At 36.9% G+C, this 24,374-nt stretch overlaps 4 protein-coding genes across 4 annotated transcripts; 3 read left to right on the forward strand and 1 right to left on the reverse strand.

Moving 5' to 3' along the window:
* The first annotated feature begins 5,783 nt into the window (after nucleotides 1-5,783).
* LOC130411414 (heat shock protein 30-like) lies at nucleotides 5,784-7,044 on the forward strand. The gene is given in 5 exon segments (XM_056736037.1): nucleotides 5,784-5,856; nucleotides 6,250-6,396; nucleotides 6,399-6,437; nucleotides 6,440-6,544; nucleotides 6,547-7,044. Coding segments are annotated over 5 exon segments (690 nt in total). The 3' UTR covers nucleotides 6,873-7,044.
* A 1,401-nt stretch (nucleotides 7,045-8,445) lies between these two features.
* pmaip1 (phorbol-12-myristate-13-acetate-induced protein 1) lies at nucleotides 8,446-9,521 on the forward strand. Its single transcript, XM_056737029.1, has 2 exons — nucleotides 8,446-8,687; nucleotides 8,805-9,521. Exons 1-2 carry the CDS (start codon nucleotides 8,675-8,677, stop codon nucleotides 8,927-8,929), a joined length of 138 nt encoding a protein of 45 aa, XP_056593007.1. The 5' UTR covers nucleotides 8,446-8,674; the 3' UTR covers nucleotides 8,930-9,521.
* A 1,036-nt stretch (nucleotides 9,522-10,557) lies between these two features.
* Nucleotides 10,558-13,260, reverse strand: golph3b (golgi phosphoprotein 3b). The gene is made up of 4 exons (XM_056737523.1): nucleotides 12,865-13,260; nucleotides 11,988-12,119; nucleotides 11,794-11,908; nucleotides 10,558-11,532 (listed from the first exon to the last, which is right to left on the reverse strand). The coding sequence occupies exons 1-4, from the start codon at nucleotides 13,072-13,074 to the stop codon at nucleotides 11,108-11,110; spliced, it is 882 nt and encodes a 293-aa protein (XP_056593501.1). The 5' UTR covers nucleotides 13,075-13,260; the 3' UTR covers nucleotides 10,558-11,107.
* A 579-nt stretch (nucleotides 13,261-13,839) lies between these two features.
* isl1b (ISL LIM homeobox 1b) lies at nucleotides 13,840-17,345 on the forward strand. The gene is made up of 6 exons (XM_056737013.1): nucleotides 13,840-14,073; nucleotides 14,171-14,357; nucleotides 15,155-15,402; nucleotides 15,481-15,761; nucleotides 16,680-16,811; nucleotides 16,911-17,345. The coding sequence occupies exons 1-6, from the start codon at nucleotides 14,055-14,057 to the stop codon at nucleotides 17,031-17,033; spliced, it is 990 nt and encodes a 329-aa protein (XP_056592991.1). The 5' UTR covers nucleotides 13,840-14,054; the 3' UTR covers nucleotides 17,034-17,345.
* Nucleotides 17,346-24,374: the final 7,029 nt, after the last annotated feature.

The following is a 24,374-nucleotide window of genomic DNA, read 5'->3' on the forward strand; positions in this document are numbered from 1 at the left end:
GTTTCCATTAAATTCAAACTACTGAACAGGTTATTTGCGGAAGTCTACCTGAAGTTAGATCATGTCCACATGACCTTTGCGTGTACTTTGTAAGGAAATTTTTAATGTCACTTTAAAGTTTGGTTGCTTAAGTTTTGTTCAAAGTTCCTTTGAATAGAAGTGTCTACTAAATGAATAAACCTAATATGTAAATGCCCTACCACACCTATATTACATGCCACACCCATAGGCCATGATTACTTAAGATGGATCTGAATTACAACAACGCCTGAATCACGCTTTAGTATTCATGGCATATTATTACCGCATATTTATAATAAAGACTGAGAAAGGATTTACAGTAGTTGTCAGTAGTGCTGCTGAATGAGGCTTTGTTGTGATTGTTTTGTGGTTCTGTCAACGCCTAGATCATTCTCGACCAATCAGCATCCAGGACTGGAACCATTCGTTTTATAAATGTGGACATGCCATTAAAAATCCCACCCTGATAGAAAAAGGAAAGACCCAGTCGAAACCCAAACCATTATAAATCAAAACAACAAAGCAGATCTGGCAAAAATAGCTCGTGAGGAAACGTGTGAGGCGTTGCTGGACCCGAACAATAGGAGTGGGGTTGGCTCAAGGAACCGCTTCAATCTGAAAGCCAGTGATGGAGGGAAACAAGTGGTGACCCCCGAGGCGCTCGTGGAAGACTTGTGGCTTCCTGCTGGAAACCCTGCTTCATACCTCCTAAACTCATCACATCATTTTGTAGAGCGAGATGGGGGCATTTGTGCACAGGATAGGGGTCACATGGCAGGAGAAGGTTGGAGGGACAATGAAGGAGAGGAGTTCCTTTCCAGGGAAATCCTGTCTTTCATCGGCATCACATCGTGGTCGACGGTTGTGTGTGTGTCGTGACCCCCACAGATTAATCTGATAAACCAGGCCTTACTTCCCTGAGGTTTTATGATCGAACCCGAGGTCACAGATAGCATTCACTCCAGGAGCAGTTTGTGGACACCTTCAGCAGGGCTTTCAGACACTGGAGGAAATCATCAAAGATTCTTCCTGCATGCGAAACAAGACCAAACTGAATATCGTGGACACAGAGACACGTCGGTCGCATGCGAGATGCCATTCCACCGGATCCACCGGAGAGCTCATCCTCAGGGCACAAAGCATCCCTTCATGAGCAGCTCCGTTCTGGCCATTGTGAGAGCTGCTTTTAGAGTCTTCTCAAGCTCTCTCTCTCGTTCTCTCTCTCTTCGGGCCTGTCACTGGAGCTAAATGAGTTCCCTGTCATCAGCTGAACTCACAGAAGGCTCAGCTGCAGGCATTCAGGGGTATCTGAGCTGACAGCTCTCTCCTCATCATAAACACTCGTGGTATGTGCTTAATCCAATGAAGCTGAGCGAAATTTCACGGTGTGAATAGGAAAACATCACCTGTCTGTCGAAACTAGAATTCAGGCTTGTCTAAAAAAACAATGACACATTGAAATAGAGATATGCCTGCAGTCTAAGTGCCATGTAACGGGAATGAACCGATATATTATAGAAGCACAAGCGGTAACCTAGACAGACAGTATGTGTAACATTTAAATACTCTTATTAAAACACACATATTTGTTATCTATTCAACTACTGTTTGACAAGTTTTAGAGATCAGTAGAAGTCAATATTTTGACAATAGTTACAGTCTATCTAACCACACAGACACTGAGTGCATTCAGGAAAAACACTATAAAATCTCTTTTAACTGCTTTTAAACAGTTGGATACTGCTGGCTGGTGTTCAACACAACTAGATGCCACACACAGACAAACAACACTCTTCTAGACAGGTGTGTATATGTAAGAAATAACAGCAACATTACATCACACAAGTGACACTACCCGTTTGGACTTTTCTTGACACAGTATATTCTGCTAAAATAATACACTGTGTCTGGGTTGTTAAAAGATCTGTTAGTTTGGTAGTTTATAGATGGTTTTGTGTCTCAACGGAATTCGTGACATTGTCACAAACTGTTATCTATTTATTTGTGTTTACTGACACGAATTTGCCCCTTTTTCAAGTCACCCAGCATCTCAGTGTTTTGCAGACTCGTGAAACTCCCGTTATTAGCTAAATATGCCTTTGCGGCTGCGATTTTAGGGTTTGGGGTGAGGTGTAAGTCACATCCAAAAATTTGTCCAACTTGTTAAGATATCAGGTTCTAAATATATAAATGTAAATACACATAGTCTGTGTATTGAAAGTCGTGCTGAGTGAAATGAAAAGAAAGTCATGCTGAGTGACATTAAAAAAAGGTTGTGCTCACTGACACGAAAAAATGGGGATATTCGTGTCCATGAACATGCATTAATAGATTCCAAATTTCGTGTCTGTGCCAGGATCTGCAGTGAGAATGGGTTGTTTCATCGGATGCACACGCCTGGCTCAAATTTGACTTCCGGTCTGTTTGTTGATCGATCTGGCTAGTGGCTAATCATATAACAATTACAATTTTAATCAACTCAATTTGTTGAATGGGTCGTGTAACTTTGTCGCATTCAAGTTTAGCCAAGTAACAGATTTCATACTGGCTAGGTATGACATTAGCTAAACATTCTATAGAAGGTTTCATCTTAACAACATAAACAAACATTACTGCGCATGCGCTGTGAACCCAACTTAACTTCCGGTATACATTCGCAAACAAAAGAGTGCCTGTAGAATATTTCTGTGAACAATGAGAAGAAACGTTACTTGCCTAAACTGTCTCTCCAATATTTTGAATTTAGACTGCTATACCAAGCTCAACCACTAGATGTCAATGTACCAGCATCCATTCAACAAATAGTTTATTTAATACAATTATTATACAGTAAAATAAGGATAAAAATGTGTATTAACACAAATAATATAAATATAAATATTTATATTATTAGAAACTATCCAAACACAAACCGGAAGTTGACGGGGGGTCAGGCGCACGCATGTCCAATGAAACGGTCTATACATTTTGTTTGTTAAAACATGGCAATAAAAATACAAAATAATTATTACTGGTACAAATTCACGACTTCATCCATACGTTTAATATTAGACTTTTTCCTTTAATTTGACATTAGAACATTTACAAAAATCAAGCCATGAAATGTTATCTCTGTAAACGTTGACGAGAAGTTAAAATAATTTGTTGTGAAACCACGGCACCTGCTGGTTGATCTTTAAACACGCGAGTTTCAAGAGAAATAAAAGTTGTTTAACTATGCTGTCTTATTTGTGTGATTTAAAAATACTTAAATATGCAAAAACAAATTATTTGTTGAAAATCACTTTTCTTTTGATTTGTGCTTCTCCTAATTACTTACATTTATGCAATTGGTAGACGCTTTTATCCAAAGCGACTTTTCAAGGTTTTTTACTTGACTTAATTTTTTTTACTTAAAATAAAAAAACTGTTTACATTAAATTAAAAAAAGCATGTATAGGTAAGCTTGGAACTGTGTTACTTGGAAATCTATCTAGTTATTATTATAACGCTTACATTGATGTAGTAATCATGGCAGGTGAGACAGACAGTTCAGTTGATTATAATTAGAAAGCGGCTGGTGTGGCGTAATCAGCGACGTTATGCCGCCACCAAGTGGATGAAAGTGGTACTATCTGGAAAGTTCCAGGTCCATTCATGAGGATTCGCTTGCCAGTGTGCAGTCTGTGTCCAGAGGTCACACTCTTTACAGACAAACAGACGCACTGAAGGTGCAGAGAAGCCTGGAGCAGCTGGAAAAACTTCAGCACAAGATCTCTGAGGACATCCAGCAAATGTCAGAATCTGACATTTCTGGTCCTGTGAGGCACGACATTTCGTAATGTAGGCCACCTACTTTCTTCTCAGTGTTCCCACAATGTACACAATATGTAGCGGAATGACAATAAAGCACAACTTGAACTTCTTTAGGGAAAAAGAGCCACAAAACCTCTTCATCCTGATAATTTAAATCTATCTAGTGTCACTTAATGACGTGTATATAAACAATTGCACGACAAAGAAGGTATAATCCAAATTGAGCTCTTTCACAAATCCACAAGAGAGGCAGGAGCAAACACACAACGTAATGCAATTAAATCTGGACAATGAGCACAGGCAAACACAAATAGAATAGACAACAGACCATAGGACCAAACTAGCGAGTGGAATAGAAACAAAGGAAAGATGATCAACACTATATTCATAATGTGAGTATAAAGTCTATCAGATCTCAGAGAGACACGCTGCTGTATAACCACAGTTTCATATACAGCCGAGGAGGACATTTGAATCTATACACAGTAAGATGCAGGATGTATTAATGTTAAACTAAGAATATGTAAGAAAATAAGAAAATGTATTATTTAATATATTGCATTAGATTTTCCAGTACATTCCCATACATCTTTGTTTCATAAGGGCGACACTGATTCATGGAAATCTCTTTCTAGACGTGGGTTTTAACATTTAACCTGAAAACTGTAGGATCAGGGACGTCTGAGATTATTTATCACAATGTGAATTTACCTGAGACTCTGGACAGAGAAGCTCAATATCTCAAACTTCTCAGAATGCAAAAAAAACCTTTATAATTCAAGGTGATAAAATCTAACATGATGTTGGTTATTTTCAGGAAGTTTTTCAGTAAAGATCAAAAGACACAGAGCAGTTCTGTGTCAAACAAGTGTGTTTGTGGTTGTTGTGTTTCACCACTCACAGAAAACACTTAACACACAAATATGACCACTTAAAAAACAGAATCTTGAACACCAAGCTGCATTACAAGGTAATCGTGTTTCTTTGTGGTTTAAAAAGAAGATAAAAAGAGAGAGTTAAGTCTTTAAATTGAGAAATTTTCAGCAATTCTTGGTGTTTTTAAAAAATTTGCTGAAAAGAATGTTTAAGATGGACAACAAATCTGAAAAAATACTTTCAGTGTTTTGCAGAGTATCTATTGTTTTTACAACAGACAGGATGAGAATAGTCCAGACTGTCCGTAAGAGTGGAGATTTAGTCCTTGTCTCCGTACTCTGGAAAATGTAGAGAAGCACACAACACCTTAATCTGGACACGAGTGAAACAAACAATACATCGCAGTGGGGAGTGAAAGAAAAGAGGAAAGTTAAATAGCGGCATGGAGAAACAATAACCAGGTTTGGGTCATGAGTCTCATGAGTAGCTCAACAGGGATCCAGGGGAGAGAACCAGACAAAAAAACAATACAACCAAAAACCAAAACAACAAGCATGACTTGTTTGCTGTCCTATATTCTTCATAATATGTTCTTTGTGTTCAACAGAACAAACTAAATATAAAGTAAATTTACCCACTATGGTCAATTGGGTCCAAGAACAGTTTGATAAAAAGCATTCATACAAAAATATCTTTCTCTGTGTTCATCAGAACAATGACATTTATACAGATTTGGAACAACTTGAAATTGAGTAAATAATGACAGAGTTTGTATTTTTTGGAGAACTGTTCCTTTAGTCATATAGTCATGGTGGATCATTTAATAAGTACAAACAAACATGATCCAACATTGTAAAAATTATAAATATCTCATCCACATTTTCTTTCTTTCTGTTATTTGGGGTCTACTGATTTCGAGATCTTACACTGTTAGAATTATTTTAAATGTACAAAATAATTAATTGAGACATTTAAATAATTAGTTCCTTCAACATTTAATCCCATAAATTAAAATAACAAACAACTTTAACACAGTTATAATGCTTGTGAGGTTTGTAGGTCAGTTGTTTATATGATAAGTGGAGGTGGAGATGATGGTGGACATCTATGAAAGTTCAGATTCTGTAAGAAATCATGAGAGACTGCAAGAGCTTCAACACACAGGTACTGACATTCATTTATCACTTGATTTATTGAAGTGAGAAAGAAAAGACAAATATAATGTGATGTTGGTTATTTTCAGGAAGTGTTTCAGTGAAGAACAGAAGACATTCATGTGTTTGTAGTTGTAGTGTGTTCTTTTGTTTGACTGATGTTATTTAGAAATTACCTTTATAACAAACAAACAAACAAAAATAATTCATTGAATTTAAGTTTTATTTAATGTGTGAACTATCTATTACCTCATTGCGCACGATTAGACAGCAGCTGTAGTGGCGTCACCAACGACGTCATGCCGCCACCAGGTGGATTAACGTGGTTTTGCCTGGAAAGTTCCTGAACTTTTTGGTGCTGATGAACAGTCGGTATAAAGCTGAGAGACTCACAGAACTCGAGGCAAATCTAAAGGCTCAACCAGAGAGAGAGAGAGAGACAGAGCGATTGAGAAACAAAACAACAACAGAGAAGCACTGAGTCTGTTGAGTCTGCATGGATACCAGCCTTCTATCAGTCCATTCATGAGGATTTGCTGGCCAGTATGCAACTTGAGATCACATCTCTTTACAGACACACAGACGTACTGCAGGTGCAGAGAAGCCTGGAAAACTTCAGCACAAGATCTCTGAGGACCTCCAGCAAATGTCAGAATCTGAGATCCAGCCGGTCGCCTCCACAGTGGAGAAAGAGGGACGAACTGTCCAGAAGAACTGTCAATCAAACAGGTGGGCAGAAAGCTGCAGGTCAGTGGAAAGACAGAGAAGAAGCAGGAGGATGGGGAAGGCTGTTACTCTTACAGAATCCAAGAGTTCAGACGTCTGTTTGATCTGCCTGAAGGAGTGAATCCTGAGACAGTGAGCTACTTCATGACTGATGGAAAGCTTTACATACAGACATCTGAAGCACCTGAGAGGATGAAGACCATTGACTGCAGTGTGAACACAGCACAGACAGAGACTGAAAACACTCAAAATAACACCACTGAAACACACAAGACTGATCAGTCTTCTGAAAAACTCTGAGGAGAAGATCAACTGAACAGATTTGAACTGTGATTACGTGACATACTTTTAGCTTTATAATAATTAATTCATGTTTACTTCAAAATCATTTTTGTACTCTTTAAAAATATGTAAATGATAAACAAACATTTTTTTACAGTTACTGTAATTGTTGCAAAATAAAACTGCCTAATATGAGATTCCTTTTTGTTTTTAGTTTTTTAATATCTTTTCATTTTTACACAAACATTTATGGCCATATGTGTACAAAATTTGACTGTAAAGTAAAACAATAATACATGTTGTTGAAAACATAAAAATAAACCTTTTAATCAGATTGATGAACACTTGATACCGTTATAGAAATGAATGCTCAGTGCATGCAAAACAGTCAAAAATATTTTTTTACCATGGCTGAGTAGAAGACAAACCCAACTGCTGGGATAAATCATATATCATTTATCTTTTCAATACTGTTATTATGTATTTTAAGGATGTTTAGAAGAATGTTTTATAGTTTCAAGACAGTGACACGAAATATGTCTAAAGTTGTGATCCAAAATGTGAAAAATATTATTATCATTATTAATATATTTTTACTTGTGATTTATGTTAAGCTGATTTGCAAAAATGAAAATTTTGAAAAGCACTACTTACAAAAAAATTGAATTAAATGGAAAACGCCTATAAATTACATTTTATTTTGCAGTTCTTTTTTTAACACGTACGTTTTGAAATATGACACTACATGTTGTAAAATACACTTTTAATTATATTTATTTGTAGTGAACTATTAGATGAATTGTCAAATAACTGTGCCATAAAATATAATAAACAATTAAAAAAACTACAAGTTCTATACATTGTTTTTTTATGGCTCCTTCAACCATAGATAAATGTTATCTACACACGGTAAGGACATAATGACTAGTATCTTTGGAAAACATCATTATGACACCTTGTGCATATATTCCTAGTACAAATAAACAACATTTGTTATTGCCAGAATGGATCGTCTTGTAGGCAGTTTTTTGTTGAAACCACAAACATAATACAATGCAAATGATATGCAACTTCCCATCCAATCACTGTTCTTCCGTCCTGTTAATGCGCTTCCTTTTCACTGATCAGAAATGGATTGCGTGACATGGACAAGCCTTAACAAGAACTGTGAATGTGAAAGTAAAACATTTAAAGTAAATGGCATGATGTTTTGCAATCCCTTACATGGTTTGTATGCTCACATGATGAGGTCGGAAACTCCGTGATTCTTATTCACACCCGCCTCACATGCAATGTTCCCATAGAGGAAATATTAATAAAGGGCATTTAACATTATTTAATATCATATATTGAATAATTTACGTTGTCATAAATGATGTGATAAAGAATATTGGTCAAAGTTATGTTACTTCAATATATGAGGCTGCTGTTGTTGTTGCTGTTGAGCGCTTACAAAACAAGAAAGGTTCAGTTCGACAAAACCACTTTCTCTGTTATCACTGTCCTTGTACAAAGTGTACAATACATCTTATGCAAATCTATTCTGGTCAGTTTATGAGGTTTTAAAGGTGATAGCCTCTGATGAAGAACAGTGGCCCTAACACAGTATCGATTGTGACGTAGACGTTGACTCTGAAATGATCACATGCTACGGCGTCATAGCTACACAGGTAGGCTATAAATCCCAGGAGCTTCTAACTTTAAAATAAGGGAAGACAGCTCACGTCAATAGCTTTAGAGGAACTAGAGTCGTGCAATTGAAACCGGTCGTACACTTGACGGAACGCATACTGTAAACAGCCTACTACACTACTTTGAAAATGGCAAAGAAAGGTAAAACTGTTTTACTGTGTTACTTCTGTTAATAATTTTAGTTATTTATAGAATAAAAGTATAAAACAGGCTTTGTTAACGATGTTAGTAATTAACTTTCGATTCCGTCATGAACAGAACAAGCCGCTGTCGTCGAGTGCGCGCTCCAGCTGCGCAGGTTCGGAGATGTGTTTAACTGGAAATATAAGATACTGGAGCTCATCGTAACACTGAAGAACTTACACAACGACGATAAACGCTGAGAAAGACAAAGGAACTGAAGAACGTCATATAGAGCATCGGAAGAGGATTCATTTCCGACGAGTTGCGCTTTTCTGACCCCAGCAGCAACAACAAAAAAAGGCGAAAATGTGAATTCAAGGATGAGATGGATGGGGGTCACAGTTTGGACCGTTTTTGGGCATTTCGGTGTTTTTAGAGGTTTTCCGGACTATGCCGGTCAAAATGTTATTCATTCGACAGTCTTCATCGTCGATGGCAGACTGGACTTCCTCTTATGAATTGTCGTCATTGGATCTTCGGGACTGTAGACTGCACGCGGGGAGCTTTGAGCTTAAACTCCAGCTAAAGCTTGGAAGCCAAATTATAAGATTACTCATTTCATCTAGTTTGCCTACTATTAACAAATACTATTGAGTAGAAATGTGTAATTAATATACATAAATATGTAATTTTAAGCGCTACGTTTTTATCAACGTACTGTATCAGCTTCCTGAATATGTATCGAATGCAAATAGCAACATCTTACTGTTAAATGCTGTTACGTTGTACGCTTAATAAAAATGTAATGAAAGCAAAGAAATTGCGTGTAAATATGTGTCTGGTCCTTATTACACCAGTTGCTTAGATAAATGTTGGCATGATATTTAGAGTAAAATGTTTGTAGCAAAGTTAAATGCAGTTTATGCCCAATGTAGCCTATATGTGCAGACATCTGTCCTTAATGCTATAGGCCTACTATAAAAATAATAAAGTACTTTTAAATATATGTTTATACGAAAATATTTCTCATTTATGTAGGCGTGCATGTCATGTTTACTCAGAAATCAAACCATCACCAGGTATTATCAATGGCATGCAATTCAAAGCAATGTCTACATTATTTTGAGGACTAAACTATCCCTCAAATTAAACTGTAATGAAAAAAAAACGAGGACAGATAATATTCAATATCCCTTTCAGGCACTTAAAGATATTCTTTTATTATATGGTAAAAAGCAGATGTACAAATCAGGGCATCCATTTTACACCATCTCTACATTAACAGCTCGACAAGCATCGTTAAATGAACCATGTCAAACACCTGTTTGCTTCGACCGAAAGGAAATATCCCTCCATTAACTTCACTCGACCTCTTGCAGGACACGAGACAAGCGATCAACACCAGACATGGCAAAACGTGATATTCGGAGAAGTATTGAGCTAATAGCTGACAAACGAAATAAAAAGGATTAAAATAAATGTACAAAAACTGAAAATGAAAGCAGAAAGTACAGACTCCGACAAAAGCAAAACAGATTTAAAAAGACCATAAATGAACGCAGTGTTTGCTAATAGAAAGGCCTCTGTGTAGCCTTTCAGGATATTAGGGCACTGCAATCTCTATTAGTGTTTGACTGGCCATTCTTTTGAAATGAATGTCATTCGTGAGGCGACTCAAATCCAGAAATTTGGACTGTTTATGCGAGTTCATTGCGTCCTCGCCCTGTGATGTAGTACAGCATTAGGCCACATGTTGTCACAATATACTAATAAGTAGTGTGAGTCTTCAGCTTTGGCCACACTGGAAACATGGCCTGAATATTCTGATCACTTAAACAAGAAAAGAGAAGGCTGAGAAAACTAGAGAAAACCAAATGCTTCAAAAATGTCAGGATTGTGTAATGATTTATTTTCCTTCAACTCAAGATCTTCCCCATATCAGGTTGCAGAAAGGCAAACATTTTCCACTGAAAAAGGAACTTTTCATTTCTAAACCCTGTCAGTGAGAAGCCACAGATCATCATGCCTGGATAATAGGAAGTATTGGCTGTTCTCTTAACATGGAGACTGAGATTATTGTTCAATTACGGATTAAGATTAGAGTCATGGCCTAGTTACTTCAACACCCTCTTTTTGTTCTTTTCGTTCTTACATCTAAATTCATGAACTACAAGAAGCCTCACAGTGAATTGCAATCATGTAGCAACTATTGGCCATTAAAAGAAGACAGGGCAACATCTTTGTGAAGGTCAGAGACAGATCCGTGACTATGAGAAAAAAGCGGTCCCTTCTATCGTATCATCCTCATCTTCTTCATAAACTGTATTTCCATCATAACCATCACCAATATTAGTCTGAATCAACCAAGCTTGGGGCCGGTGGCCCGAGTCCAATGCCATGAGCACAAAGTCAAGTCCCTTTCTCGCTATTCTGGAGGCTCATTTGGTGAAAGCAGCAACTACTGCCCAAAGCAGCTCGTTGGCGCCTGATTTGGCGGCCTCCGTCTCGGGATCAAGATCTAGAAGCAACCGCACCCTCTTCATGGCCAGATCATACTGGTCATCCAGCAGAGGAGCAAAGGCGTTCTCAAGAACATCAGAGGAATGTGCCAGAAACAGCAGCGCTAGCATCCGCTTATCCATTCGTTGGGGCTCGTTGACCCATTTCTCCAGGACAGCCTCCTGGACCTTGCGAACCAGCCGCTGCTTGATTGTGTTGTTGGTGAGCGGGTGGGTGGTCATGTCAAAAAGCAGGAAGTTTTGTTTCTCAGTGGTGAGGACGCCCTTTTCCACCAGGTTCTTAGCCAAGCGCTCTCGCACGTTTCGCAACTGGTAGTGCAGCTTTAACGGATTCCAAGTTTCACCTACAGAACACGAGAAAAACTATTAAATTTTAGTTCGTAGATTTCTATTATTATATACAACTCAACGATGCAGACTATAAAACGTACCTAATACACACATTTAAAATAAAACCCACACCTCATTTGTTCTAATAAGTCACACTTATAAGTAAGAGTTATATTACACCATTAAAATAAGATGCAAACCGCATGTCATGTTGACTCAATAAAGAAAACATGAGCCTAGAATACAGCTGCCAAATAAATGTTACCACAACTCACCACTTAGCAACTCGATCCAGCTCTGCACCGTCTCTGGAGGTTGCGTTTCTTTAATATGCTTTAACGCCTCATCCAACAGCATGTCTCCGGTGGGAGAATCCGATTTAAATAAAACCTAGACAACAACATGTTTAAATATTTAAGATAAACTGTACAGTGTTAAGACAGTCACGAAACGTCACAAATGTACAAACCTTTCTTGTCAAAAGGCTTTTCCTTCTCATTCCTGAGGCTTCCAATTGCAGGCGTCCCCGGATGGCCAACTCGATCAGCATGCAACCTCGAAGCCCAGATGAGATGCAGTCGTTCCAGAACGATGTATAACCCTAGACAAAAAATTAGCAAATCATTATTCTGGTCCTTCCATTGCCTGGATTTTAATAAAATATAAGCACTAACACGATAAATATTATACAACAACAGCAATATGTACATTCAGAGAATATTACACGTTACAAATGTCTCATGCATTTTTTCATTTTCATTTCCAAAGACATTTCCTTGTGTGTGCACACTTGGCAGTAAAGCATTCGAATTGTGAATCATATAACAAGTGAAATAAACAGATTTACGTAAGGAGTAAAATATAAGTATTAATATTAAACTGAAATATGATGGAAACAAGATCATAAAAATAAAATACAAACCTCTTGCATTACTTTGCTATTGTATAGAAATCCAAGTTATATATTTGAGTTCAAGAATACATTTTGGCATATAAAATATTTTTGTTTGTCAACATTTACACATCAAAGCTACGGGCATGATTGACTCAAACATCAACAGGGTTCGGCCTAACGTGCAACTTGCTCAGTTTTTTAGTTTATTAGGATCAGTTGGTCTACTCTTACATAACATATATTGACAATCTGACACACTGCAACCGCCAACCGCATGCGGTTAGGATCCATTTAAAAGGTTTGTCAGTCGGTAAACGTTTAAAGTCTTTATGAACAGTTGTTCTCAAGACACTTAATCTGCTGTATTACAGGATTTATCTAGTCCTCGTGTTACCCGCCGCTTTCAGGCTACCATTTGACTAACAAACAAAGCCAAAAAGTCACGTCAAACCTCTCGATCCTTCAGTCCGAGGAGCAACACTTCCTCCATTAATGTCAGACGTGTTTCTTTGGAGTCTCCCTTGTCTTCGTCTTCCTCTTCGCCGCGGCGAGAGTCGTAATCATCGTCTTCCGAGCTCCTCTCCTTATCAGCGGCGGCGTTACGCGAGGCCTCGGTCCGTCTCTGCACTAGGCCCGAGTTTCTCTGCGTTAGGGAAGTCATTGTTTGCGCAAGTCTTAAAACACTAGCGTCTTTAACAGTCCTTTAATTATACATCAGACGGTACGACAATGACAATACGCAAGCTATTCCCCGACGCTATAACTGTTTCATTAATATACTTTGCGTTGACGTGGATGTTTACATGCATCCGGGACGTTCCTACTCTTATTTCCTCATTCAATATGGCGGACGTTGGTGACGCAAGCACGCACGACTCCAACGTCAACGTGACACTCGCCCGTCTGTAGGAGAACAATGCAGGCTAAAGAGTTTCTTTCCAAAAAACATATTTTTTTTATTGTGTTATGTTTTTATTGTGTTAGTTAGCAATATTGTGTTGTGTTATGTTTTTATTGTGTTAGTTAGCAATATTTTTATTGCGTTATGTTTTTTATTGTGTTTATTGCGTTAGTTAGCAGCATCATCTTGCATCACCCAACTGCAGTTTGATTGATATTGGAATGCACAATTTTACGGTAAATTAAATTATCATTTATAAATTGTATCCTATAGATCGTGTGATTAGTTTAAGAAGCCTAAACTGTTTCTGTTAAAAATAATTATAAATTAATTACATGTAGGCCTATGCAAAATTAGAGCTTTGTAAAAAACACACATCTGAGATGTACATGCGCAGAACTGTTCGCCTGCAAAATGTGTTTTCGATTCAGTTGCATGCCGTTAATATTTCATGTGACTATCCAGTTTTACCTGTCGCGCTGTGGGCGTGTCTTAATGAAGAGGGGGCGTGGGTTGCAGCTGGGCGGTAATTAGATATAATATTTGCTATCAAGTGTTCATACATCTGACGCTCCGGCACCTTGCGTAGGATTCACATCAAATAACTGCACAGTACAGTGCACAGGACACGGAAAGACTTGAATTGGCTTTGTTGCTCCAATACAGTTTAAACGGCCTTGCTTTATAGGCTTTTTAATTTAATTTAGAAGATTGAGGCACAATTGCATTGGCTTTTTGACATGGAAGATGTCCAGAAAAGTAAGTTCGTAATTTGTATTTTTGTAATGTTTTTAAAATTGTCAGCAATAATGAATTGGCAAACACAAACATGACGAGAGGCTTTTTTTCCTCGAAGGAAATAAAGTGACTTCGTTTTGCGTGGGTTGCGGGCATCAGATCCTGGATCGGTTTATCCTGCGGGTTTCTCCTGATCTGGAGTGGCACGCGGAGTGTCTGAGATGCGCAGAATGCCATCAGTATCTGGACGAGTCGTGCACCTGCTTCATCAGAGACGGAAAAACCTTCTGCAAAGAGCATAGTAGGTGCGTGCCTCTGTTTAAGAATGAATTAATGTGCATCACACATTAATATTCTCGTTATCAAATCACTTTACATAAGTCTTCATTATAGTACTTTATTACAGAGTGCTTCTTATTAGTTTGTTACTGTTTTGTATAGCTGTCTGTAAACTGTAAAAAATCTAATAATTTAATTTAACTTTATTTTCCTGAAATACATTGAAGTTTAGGAGAGAAACCTTAAATATTGTGTATACACAAACATTGCAAGTTGGCAGAAAAAATTGGGAGGTAAATATTATTATGTTTGTTGTCTCACAGATCTCGTGTGTAAAATATGTAAAATATAAATAGATTTTGACACTGAAAGCAACATTACAATACTTGATAATAGTCACCTTCCTAAGAGGATGTAACTTGAGATAGAAATGAAAAATTTTGGTCGGATATTATAGTTATAGAGCTATAGATTTGACGGGAAAATTATTTTCAAGGTAATATTATTTTAAACCTCTTTGCAGACGAAAAGAAAATAAATAGATTTTACTCTTAAAGAAAATGAGAGATAATCTGATCTACGCAATAGAACTGAATAGGATTACGGGGCTAGTTATAACTAAATAAGTACATTTTTGGGGATATTTTCTAGTTTTACTATGAGACAGCTTCCTGTAGAATTTGTCAATATGTAACATCGCAAATGCACATGTAATGTACAGTGTTATTACGTTATAAGTACTGAGTAACAATAATGTCATACCTTTGAAATCAATTCTGTTCACACTTATTGTTTCATATTGTTACTTTTTATCGTCTTTCAGATTATGCCCCCGTATATGTGCGAAATGCTGCAAGGTCCTCAACAGAAATGAGTATGTTATGCGAACACGAGTAGACGTTTATCACACTGAGTGTTTTCGATGTGAGAGCTGTGATCGGCAGTTACTCCCCGGAGATGAGTATGTCCTGTGGGAGGGCCGGCCGGTGTGTATGGACCATCACAAGTTCTTCAAGCGACTGAGTACTTCAAATGATTTACATGATAAAACACAGGACACTGATGTGTATGGTAAGTCTGGCGATTAAAGACATCAAATTGAGATATGGATATTTGGTCTCTGGGTTAAAGTACACATGTCTATCGCAGAAAACAGCAGACCCATATCCCAGTCCAGTTGTCCCTGGTCATCAGCACAGAGGAGGTCAGAGAGAGCCACCCGTGTGAGGACGGTTCTCAGCGAGAGTCAGCTCCGCATGCTGCAGACCTGTTACAGCGCTAACTCCAGACCTGACGCCCTCATGAAGGAGCAGCTGGTGGAAATGACGGGCCTCAGTCCCAGGGTCATTCGGGTTTGGTTCCAAAACAAGCGATGCAAGGATAAGAAAATTATGATGAGACACACGCAGAAGCAGCGCGAAGGCCATCCGGTAATTTTCTTTCTTTCTTGAGCTAAGACAGCCTACACTGAACATTTTTTTTTGCTGCTTGTCCAATTTGAGTAATTTAAATAAGTTAAATCAACATCATTTTAGTACAATTTTGTAACAACATGATTTTTTCACGTTCAGTCATGTAACTTAATCCATTCATGTTGGCACTACATAAATGATTTGTGTTGTGTTAACATATATTCGCTTCAACTAGGCAGAGGATTTATATTTCCAAGCATGCTTTGCATAAGACTGCCTTTTGGGAGTTATTTTTATAATCAAGTGTTGTTTTATGTGTTTTTCAGTAAAGATAAACACTTGTTAGGGTTTAATGTTCATTTATCTTTGAGATTTAGAGGAGTTTGTTATACTTTTAAGTTTTCTGGTTACCATTGTTTAGAAAAGCGTTACCATTGTTTATTGGGCGGTTACATTTAAAATGAGAACATCCGTTAAACTTGGTTAACTTCATATTTTGTTAGAGATGAACGAAAATGTTATGTCAGTAACTAAAAACACTAATGTTGAGAATGATAAATGAACATATGAAAGATAACATATCAAAATCAAGTTTGTTTTACATTATTTAATTTAGTAGACATTGCAAAATAAAGCATAGATAACCTGACAAAACTCTTTCTATTATGCATTGCAAAACATTATTCAGTAGGTATGACACAAATGAGCTTAATCAAGACTTCTAAAATAATTAAGTTCTTACAACAAGATTATAAAGTATCGTTTCAAACAAATTAGATTTAGTTGGAGCAACGATATTCAATTTCGCGGAAAAGTTGTACTTAATTTAATAAAGTTAATTTGAGTTTATTGTTATTAAAATGTGAAATATGTGAAGTGAACGTTGAATTATGTCAAGTGTCAAACCTAAACCTGGTTTAATATTTCATACTTTAGGATGTTTCTGAGGAGCCAATTCTGGCTGATATTCAAGAAAGTCAAGACATTGACATGTTGGGAAACCCATCGTGGAAACTCCTGACCAACTTTATTCAAAAGCACACAGACCTGAGCTCATTCCGTCATGTGGTAAATATAGAGACAAAAATGATGGCTCGTCTTTATTGAACGGATCCAACTTTGTGATCATTTTGTGCTGTTCCTCATTTGTTCTGATTTGGTTTCCAGCTTTCTTTATCGAAGGAAGGTCCCTGTTCTGGTGCAGGTGAAGTTGAAGTTGTGTCAATATCAGCTCAGTTATCAGACACACCCAGCAGTCTTACTGCAAGTCCCACAGGAATCAACGAGTAAACCGTTTTTACAAACAGAGCAAACTGTGAGTTCACCCTTTTCCAACATAAACTCACCCACTGGATGACTTTAAACACTGTGAAAATAAAATGTCATTTTTATACAGTAATAAGAGGTAATTGTGAATATAATTCGTGATTTAGATTGACCATAAATCATAATTATTAATCACCCTTTATGTTTGTCACTGGGTTTTGTAAAAATCTAACCAATAAAAAGTATTAAAAAGTCCTTATCAACTTATCGACTCCAAAGTATTTAATCATTGAAAAAGTACAATGCTTTTCAATTTCTGAATTGGAATAGCGATGATATTTGAAATCTTGTGTTGTTTTGTGTTTCTTTATTACTTATAAATAAACTATGAATCTGTTATAAATGCATTACTTGGATATTATTGAAAATGTATTTGTCTATAATTTATTTATTTATTGAGTTGTCATATGTTGCCATATTTTAAATCTCTGATGTTTGTTTTGTTCAGTTTTCAATAAAAAAAAATATTGCTAAGTACTTTTGCTACATGTTTCTCATCCCGCTAATGTAAATAAAGCGACAATGAGAGTGGGAATTTCTGTGGGATATTTACTAACAAGGCGCGCATTAAAAAACATAATGACCAATGAAACATACCAGGAGCAGCGCAAATTAGTGCAGGGTTTAAGATATGCTTTATTGAGACGTTTTTGGCAACGTTGCTTGATTCATTTTAAATACTCCCCTCCAATAAAGTTTGCATCTGAAGAGGATATTCCTACAAATGCATATGCAATAAGATATATCAGCTGTGTCCACTGCATGTCCTTACACACCACAATGTTGGACCCTATTGACTTCCATTGTCCAGACATTCCAACAAAAATTTTCTCAAAATGTCTTTTTGTGTGTTCCACAGAATAAAGAGTCAGGTTTTGAATGACGATAGGGTTAATAAATGATGACAGAATTGTATTATTGTGTGGACAATTACTTTAAGATCCTATTGGCAAATTATATAGAGTATCTCACTCAAGTGAGTACACCCTTCACATTTTTGTAAATATTTTATTTTATAAGTCAAAGTATATATATATATATATATATATATATATATATATATATATATATATATATAAAGTAGTGAGTCTACAGCTTGTATAACTGTGTAAATAAAAATAACTCAACACAGCAATTAATGTCTAAACCGCTGGCAACAAAAGTGAATACACCCCTAAGTGAAAATGTCCAAATTGTGCCCAAATTTAGTGTAGCCACCATTATTTTCCAGAACTGCCTTAACTCTCTTGGGCATGGAGTTTACCAGAGCTTCACAGGTGGCCCCTGGAGTCCTCTTCCACTCCTCCATGATGACATCACAGAGCTGGTGGATGTTAGAGACCTTGTGCTCCTCCACCTTCCGTTTGAGGATTCCCCACAGACGCTCAATAGGGTTTAGGTCTTCACCTTTACCCTCAGCTTCTTTAGTAAGCCAGTGGTTGTCTTAGAGTTGTGTTTGGATCGTTATCATGTTGGAATACTGCCCCGCAGCCCAGTCTCCAAAGGGAGGGGATCATGGTCTGCTTCAGTAAATAACAGTGATTTTGTTCCATGGTTCCGTCAATGAACTGTAGCTCGCCATTGCCGGTAGCACTCATGCAGCCCCAGACCATGACACTCCCACCACCATGCTTGACTGTAGGCAAGACACACTTGTCTTTGTACTCCTCAGCTGGTTGCAGCCACACATGCTTGACATTATCTGAACCAAATAAGTTTATCGTTGTCTCATCAGAGCACAGAATATGGTTCCAGTAATCCATGTCCTTAGTCTGCTTGTCTTCTGCAAACTGTTTGCGGGCTTTCTTGTGCATCATCTTTAGAAGAGGCTTCCTTCTGGGACGACATCCATGCAGAACAAGTTGATGCTGTGTGGGGCGTGTGATCTGAGCATTGCCACCACTCATACGTCTATTTACCAAAAACAACCTCTGGATATAACGCTGAGCACGTGCACTCAACTTCTTTGGTCGACCAAGTGAACCTGGGTGGAATCTGTCCTGTCAAACCGCTGTTTGGTCTTGGCTAACGTGCTGCTGCTCAGTTTCAGGGTCTTGGCAATCTTCTTGTAGCCTAGGCCATCTTTACAGTATGTAGAGCAACACTACACTTGTAGTGTATTCGTTGTAATACACATTTTCACTTAGGGATGTACTCACTTTTGTTGCCGGCGGTTTACACATTAATGGTTGTGAGTTAAGTTATTTTGAGGAGATAGCAAATTTACATGTACAAGCTCAACACTCACGACTTTGTATTATAGCAAAGTGTCATTTCAGTGTTGTGTACTCACTTCTGTGAGATACTGTATTATTATATATTGAGTCCCCTTAATCTCTTTCACTTAAAACCCAATAAAGGCATGCTGGCCTTCTGTAAACATACAAAACACATTCTCTGACCATTACCTGTAGTTTGCCCTTTGTTGGCTTTATCAAGGTCTCCAGAGCGTTTAATCTCCATTCTAAACAAAGATTAAACTCAAAGAGATGGAATAATTCCACCCACCACAACTAATCAGATTCAGATAAAGAGAAATACTATTCATTTCAAATGTAATCTCGTTGCCTAACTTTACCTGCCAAACATGCCCATGAATCACAAAGGGAGCAGATAACACATTAAAGTAGTTTCAGATAGACTTTGGGTTGATTTTATATGCAACTTCAAAGGAGTGATATTACGAACATGTGCATTAGTTGGATTGTCAATTGAACAGAACAATTTCCCCAAGACCTGTGTACCGTGTACTGGTACCAGTAAGCATGTAAGTCTGCAGTGAATTGCTTTATTGCACCGGCACATACGTATAAAGGATCCTTTAATGTTGGATGCGTGTTTTGAACTGTCAATCACACAGCATATAATCGAAACAATGCCTCCACTTATTTTCCCCATTTCTCGTCTGTTGACCAGCGGTGAATTGAAAAGATCTTGTTTAGAGATGATGCTTTATATCCTTGGTCTGGGCTCTCAACCTTTTGTGCTCTAGATCAAATAACGAAAGAGGTGCTGCACTTCAACGAAGCAATTCATCCCTGCAGAAAGAGATGAATTAATGGAGCAAATCTCTGCTTTTTGCTCTCAGAGCTTTTATCTTTGCCCCTGCCTGTTTTTTTGTCAAGTTGCTAAAAAGAGTGTGACATATCAAGCCTCCACCGTATCCACGTCTTTGAGAAGGTTTCATTAAAATGCTAATTAAGTGAATCTGCCGTAACAAGAAAAGTACATCTGCTATTAGCATGGCTGAGAAATTATTTTACTTTTATTTTATTTTACTTTATGTATTTTATTTTTTAATAAGGGTTCTTCCTGTGATACACAGAGGTCAAGCATGCATATATCCACTTTACTTTACTTTACTTTCATCTAATATTTAAACTTTTTTATCTTTACCCCTATTTTTTATATTTCTTTCCTTTAAATTAATTTCATTTCATATATAATATAATAGTTACATTTTTGTCCAAACTTCCTTGTTTGCATTTTCTCTCCGCAGTATATCATGTAGGTGTTTAAAGATTTTTTCCCAATTATTTGATCAAATAAGTTAATAAGTATAGGCCTGCAGTAAACACAGTTTTATAATTTAAATAATTTTTTAATAATTTGATATAATAATTGATTGTAATATAAATCCACCACTCGCTGTCAGTTAGAAATAGAAGCCCACAGAAGATGAAAATATCTAAATGTCCTTTATTTCAAAGATGAATAAACATTCAGTGGTTTTTAACTTCACATAACTTTCTTATCGTTCTCACACGCTGTTACTTCAATATTGCTTTATTGCTACAATATTCTTACTATTTGCCCATGGCTGAAACGATATCTGAAGTGGTTTGTTCACTGTTTAATGCAGATTAATCTTTACAATAAGAAGAGGTGTAGTTCTGGCATCAGATACAGCAATACAACAGAGTGAATAATGAAACCAACAGAGTAATTTTATACAATTGATGCACATTTCTTGGGTCCCCTCAGTACTGTCAACTTCTTTCACTTCAACAATTAAAAAATCATGTATGACTAATTATGTGTGTGATGTTAAAAAGGGAAAATGCCCCTTCAAGCCCCTATTACTCATAAATATAAGTACCATTCCAAAACTCCATAATATATTCCATATAGAACGCATAGATTCACTGTAAAGAACAAATGCTGCGTTATTTTAATACAGATTTGAGGCCAAAAGGCTCAAACCCAACTCGTAAATTAACCTTTTCAAAAAGACTGGGTTGCTTTAAAGGCCCCATTTTTTCAGTGTTTTCGAAGCTTTGATTGTGTTTTTTGGGTGTTCAACAATGGATGTTCATGTGTCTAGTTTAGAAAAACCCTTTATATTTCACATATTTTTAAGTCTATCGTCCACCGCTGTCTCTCTTCAAACGAAACGACTGAATTTCTTCCGCTTTCCACAAAGTCCTGCCTTCCGAAACGCTTTTTCTTGGTAAAGCTGACCAGGTCTGTCGTGATTGGTTCCAAGCTTAAAGTGTGTGTGAAGATGTCCCACCCATACCATATCAGTGAGTTCCGCTCCTCAAGCTGTTGTGATTGGTCGGTCTCCCTCTCAGTGCACGTGAATTCATAAGCTTTGACTTTTAGCAATAAACAGTAACAATGGCGTCAACTTCACTTCATCAGTTAAAATCATGCTGATGGACCGAAGTGTATCGGAGATCTAATAGTGCATACGCAAACTTCAAGCTTTGTTAGAGATTGCGTCTTTTTCTACTGTGGTGAGGGAATTGACACTTACCGGTTGGGTCAGACAGGTCATATTATCACTAATAACAGAAGCGTTAGTTTTGCCTTTTTACATTGGGCCCGAGTTGGATAATAAAACAAGCAGATTGACTAGGAGACTGCAAGCAGGACTTCAAAGGACGTTTCATAGAAGTGTTTAAGAGGTAAGCGCACACACACACAATATTAGTGTATACAAAGAACAGCTTTCACAGACAATATTAAAGTAATGGAAGCTGTTATTTGACCGTTGGCTCTCTTACAATGTGTGTCGCTGAATTCTTACTACCAGCTGTAGGACTGTGATGAAAATGAAAGTAGTTTAGCGCGTAGCTCAGTCAAATGTTTACAATCTCTGATAACCGAAAACTACTCCAGCGGCTCTTCCTCTTCTCTAAGAAGACCTCGCCCATATTTTTTGGTGTATTCCTTTGGGCCGAGGTCATTAAAAGCACTCGGAATGGTGACATCATGTACCCGGGAAGTAGAGGGCTGTAGTCCAATTCCAGACGTTCTCTGTGGTCCTTGAAGAGCGAATTCTGTTAAAGACAATATCTTGCTTGGCACTGAACTTTGAGCTTTATCATTTTGCAGGTATTGTTTATGCTCTAACAGCACATTACACACTAACTAATGGTTGAAAAATGGGATTGCCGGGAACGTGGTCTTTAACTCAATGTTGGGTCAAATATAGAACAATTCTTGGGTGGTTTCACCAAGCGTCTAGGTTTTCCATTTTTGACCCAATGCTGTGTGTTAAAAATATTCATTCTTATCATACAGCAAGCTTTTTCCTTCAATGGCAAGTGATGAGTATACTAAAACTCTTTGTCTGGATGCACTTGCATTTTGAAGCATTCATCCTTGGTGTAATCCTTGTTAATCTAATCAGTGAATCAACTAATTTTCTCTATTTGTCTTCTGTTGGATCAGTGGGTGACTGAAAGAAAAAGATCTTGTGTGAAGATGCTTCTTTATAGGCTACGTGTGCTCTGAGCTCTCAACCCCACACATGCACCTTAGTGCTCTTGATCAAATAATGAAAGAGATGCTGCACTTCAACAGCCCAATTCATCCCTGCAGAAAGAGACAAATTAATGGATCAAATATCTGTTTTTTGCTCTCACAGCTTTCATCTTGGCCCCACTGAATTATTTTATCCAGTTACTAAAAAGAGAGAGAAATATGAGGCCCAATACATAATTATATATTCCTTTGACCAATCCTTATTTTGGTTTTCAAGAGTTTTCTAATGAAATGAAAGGAAACTACATCCAGGTGTTTTTTCAATGACATTTGATTCTTTGTTTGATTTAATAAAATTTGTTTGTAGTAGCGTTTAAAGATTCAACCACAAAAAGTTGTGCTTTGTCCAAGGACATATAATAAACACTTCTGTGCAAAAGCACAGTAATTGTTTCACTCAAAATTTAACCCAGTTATCAATATATTTTTCTCCAGTTTGTCAGTAGGAAACATCATTCCTTTTGCCATTATGTGTACATTATGTGTAATATTATATTTTTGTATGCACAGGGATTTTGACAACAGCCAGTGCTTCAAACATATATTCGGTCCATTATCGAGTCAGTCAATTGTCATGTGAAGAAAGAGAACAAACTAAGACAGAATAAATCCAGAAATGCCAATATCTCCAAGACGCTTGAAGACAAATATCAATATCAATATACAGTATATATTTACATTTATGAAGAGTTTGGTTCCAAAATGAGATTTTCAAAAATCATGTTTTTTTTATTATGCATTCCAATTAATATCAATCAAACTGCAGTTGGTTGTTTTGATTTAAGCAATATTAACAAAAAAAATACAGCTAACTAACACAATAAAACACAATAATATAATAAAAAACATGATTTTTGAAAAATGTTAAAAACGGATTTATCTCATTTTGGAACCAAACACTTCATATATATATAAACATAAAGACAAATATGTGAAGACAAACACAATGCAAGTCTCACTTTGACCCAAGGAACATGAATCTGATCATATATGCATTTTGGGAGACCCTCATGCTTGTAAACTCCTTTAAATGCACTAAATATGGTAACTCTCCCTGAGATATATTCAAAGAACTTATTTTTAAAACACCCAATGAAGCCGAGGTGCACAACTGATGATGTGTCGCATTGATGGGAAACAAATGCTTGTTTCTCTAAGATAATGTGATGAAATTGGGACAAACAACTCATGAGACGTCTCTCTGATAATGGCAAGGAAAGGTCAGTATGCTATGTATTTCTAAAATAATCTATCCCCTAAACACAGAGAAATTTTTCATGTATTTATTGTATTAGTTATCTGTATATATATATTTGGTTATTCTTAATAGAAACATCACAACTGCATTAAAAAAAATGGTCTGCACAATAAAGACATAATTTAAAAAACTAGATAACGGAGTTCTGTTTTTGCAAATGAACTCTTCTTTTAGAGTTTGTTCAACTTTTTAAAGTATTTCTTTAACTCCTCCATACCATATGTTATATTAATAGGTTGGTAATTGATTAAAAACCATGCAAATCATGTGTTTTT

This window comes from Triplophysa dalaica, chromosome 22, assembly GCF_015846415.1.
Source record: "Triplophysa dalaica isolate WHDGS20190420 chromosome 22, ASM1584641v1, whole genome shotgun sequence".
In the NCBI taxonomy this organism is placed as follows: Eukaryota; Metazoa; Chordata; class Actinopteri; order Cypriniformes; family Nemacheilidae; genus Triplophysa; species Triplophysa dalaica.

Bases quoted from the DNA above. Each gene is read 5' to 3' on its own strand.
- isl1b (XM_056737013.1), top strand. The intron at 15,762-16,679 runs GTAATTTTCTTT...TTCATACTTTAG, and splicing joins AGCAGCGCGAAGGCCATCCG to GATGTTTCTGAGGAGCCAAT. The intron at 16,812-16,910 runs GTAAATATAGAG...TTTGGTTTCCAG, and splicing joins TGAGCTCATTCCGTCATGTG to CTTTCTTTATCGAAGGAAGG.
- golph3b (XM_056737523.1), bottom strand. From the start codon at position 13,074: ATGACTTCCCTAACGCAGAGAAACTCGGGCCTAGTGCAGAGACGGACC. The intron at 12,120-12,864 runs GTTTGACGTGAC...TTTTTTGTCTAG, and splicing joins TCGGACTGAAGGATCGAGAG to GGTTATACATCGTTCTGGAA. The intron at 11,533-11,793 runs GTGAGTTGTGGT...CGTGTTCTGTAG, and splicing joins CTGGATCGAGTTGCTAAGTG to GTGAAACTTGGAATCCGTTA.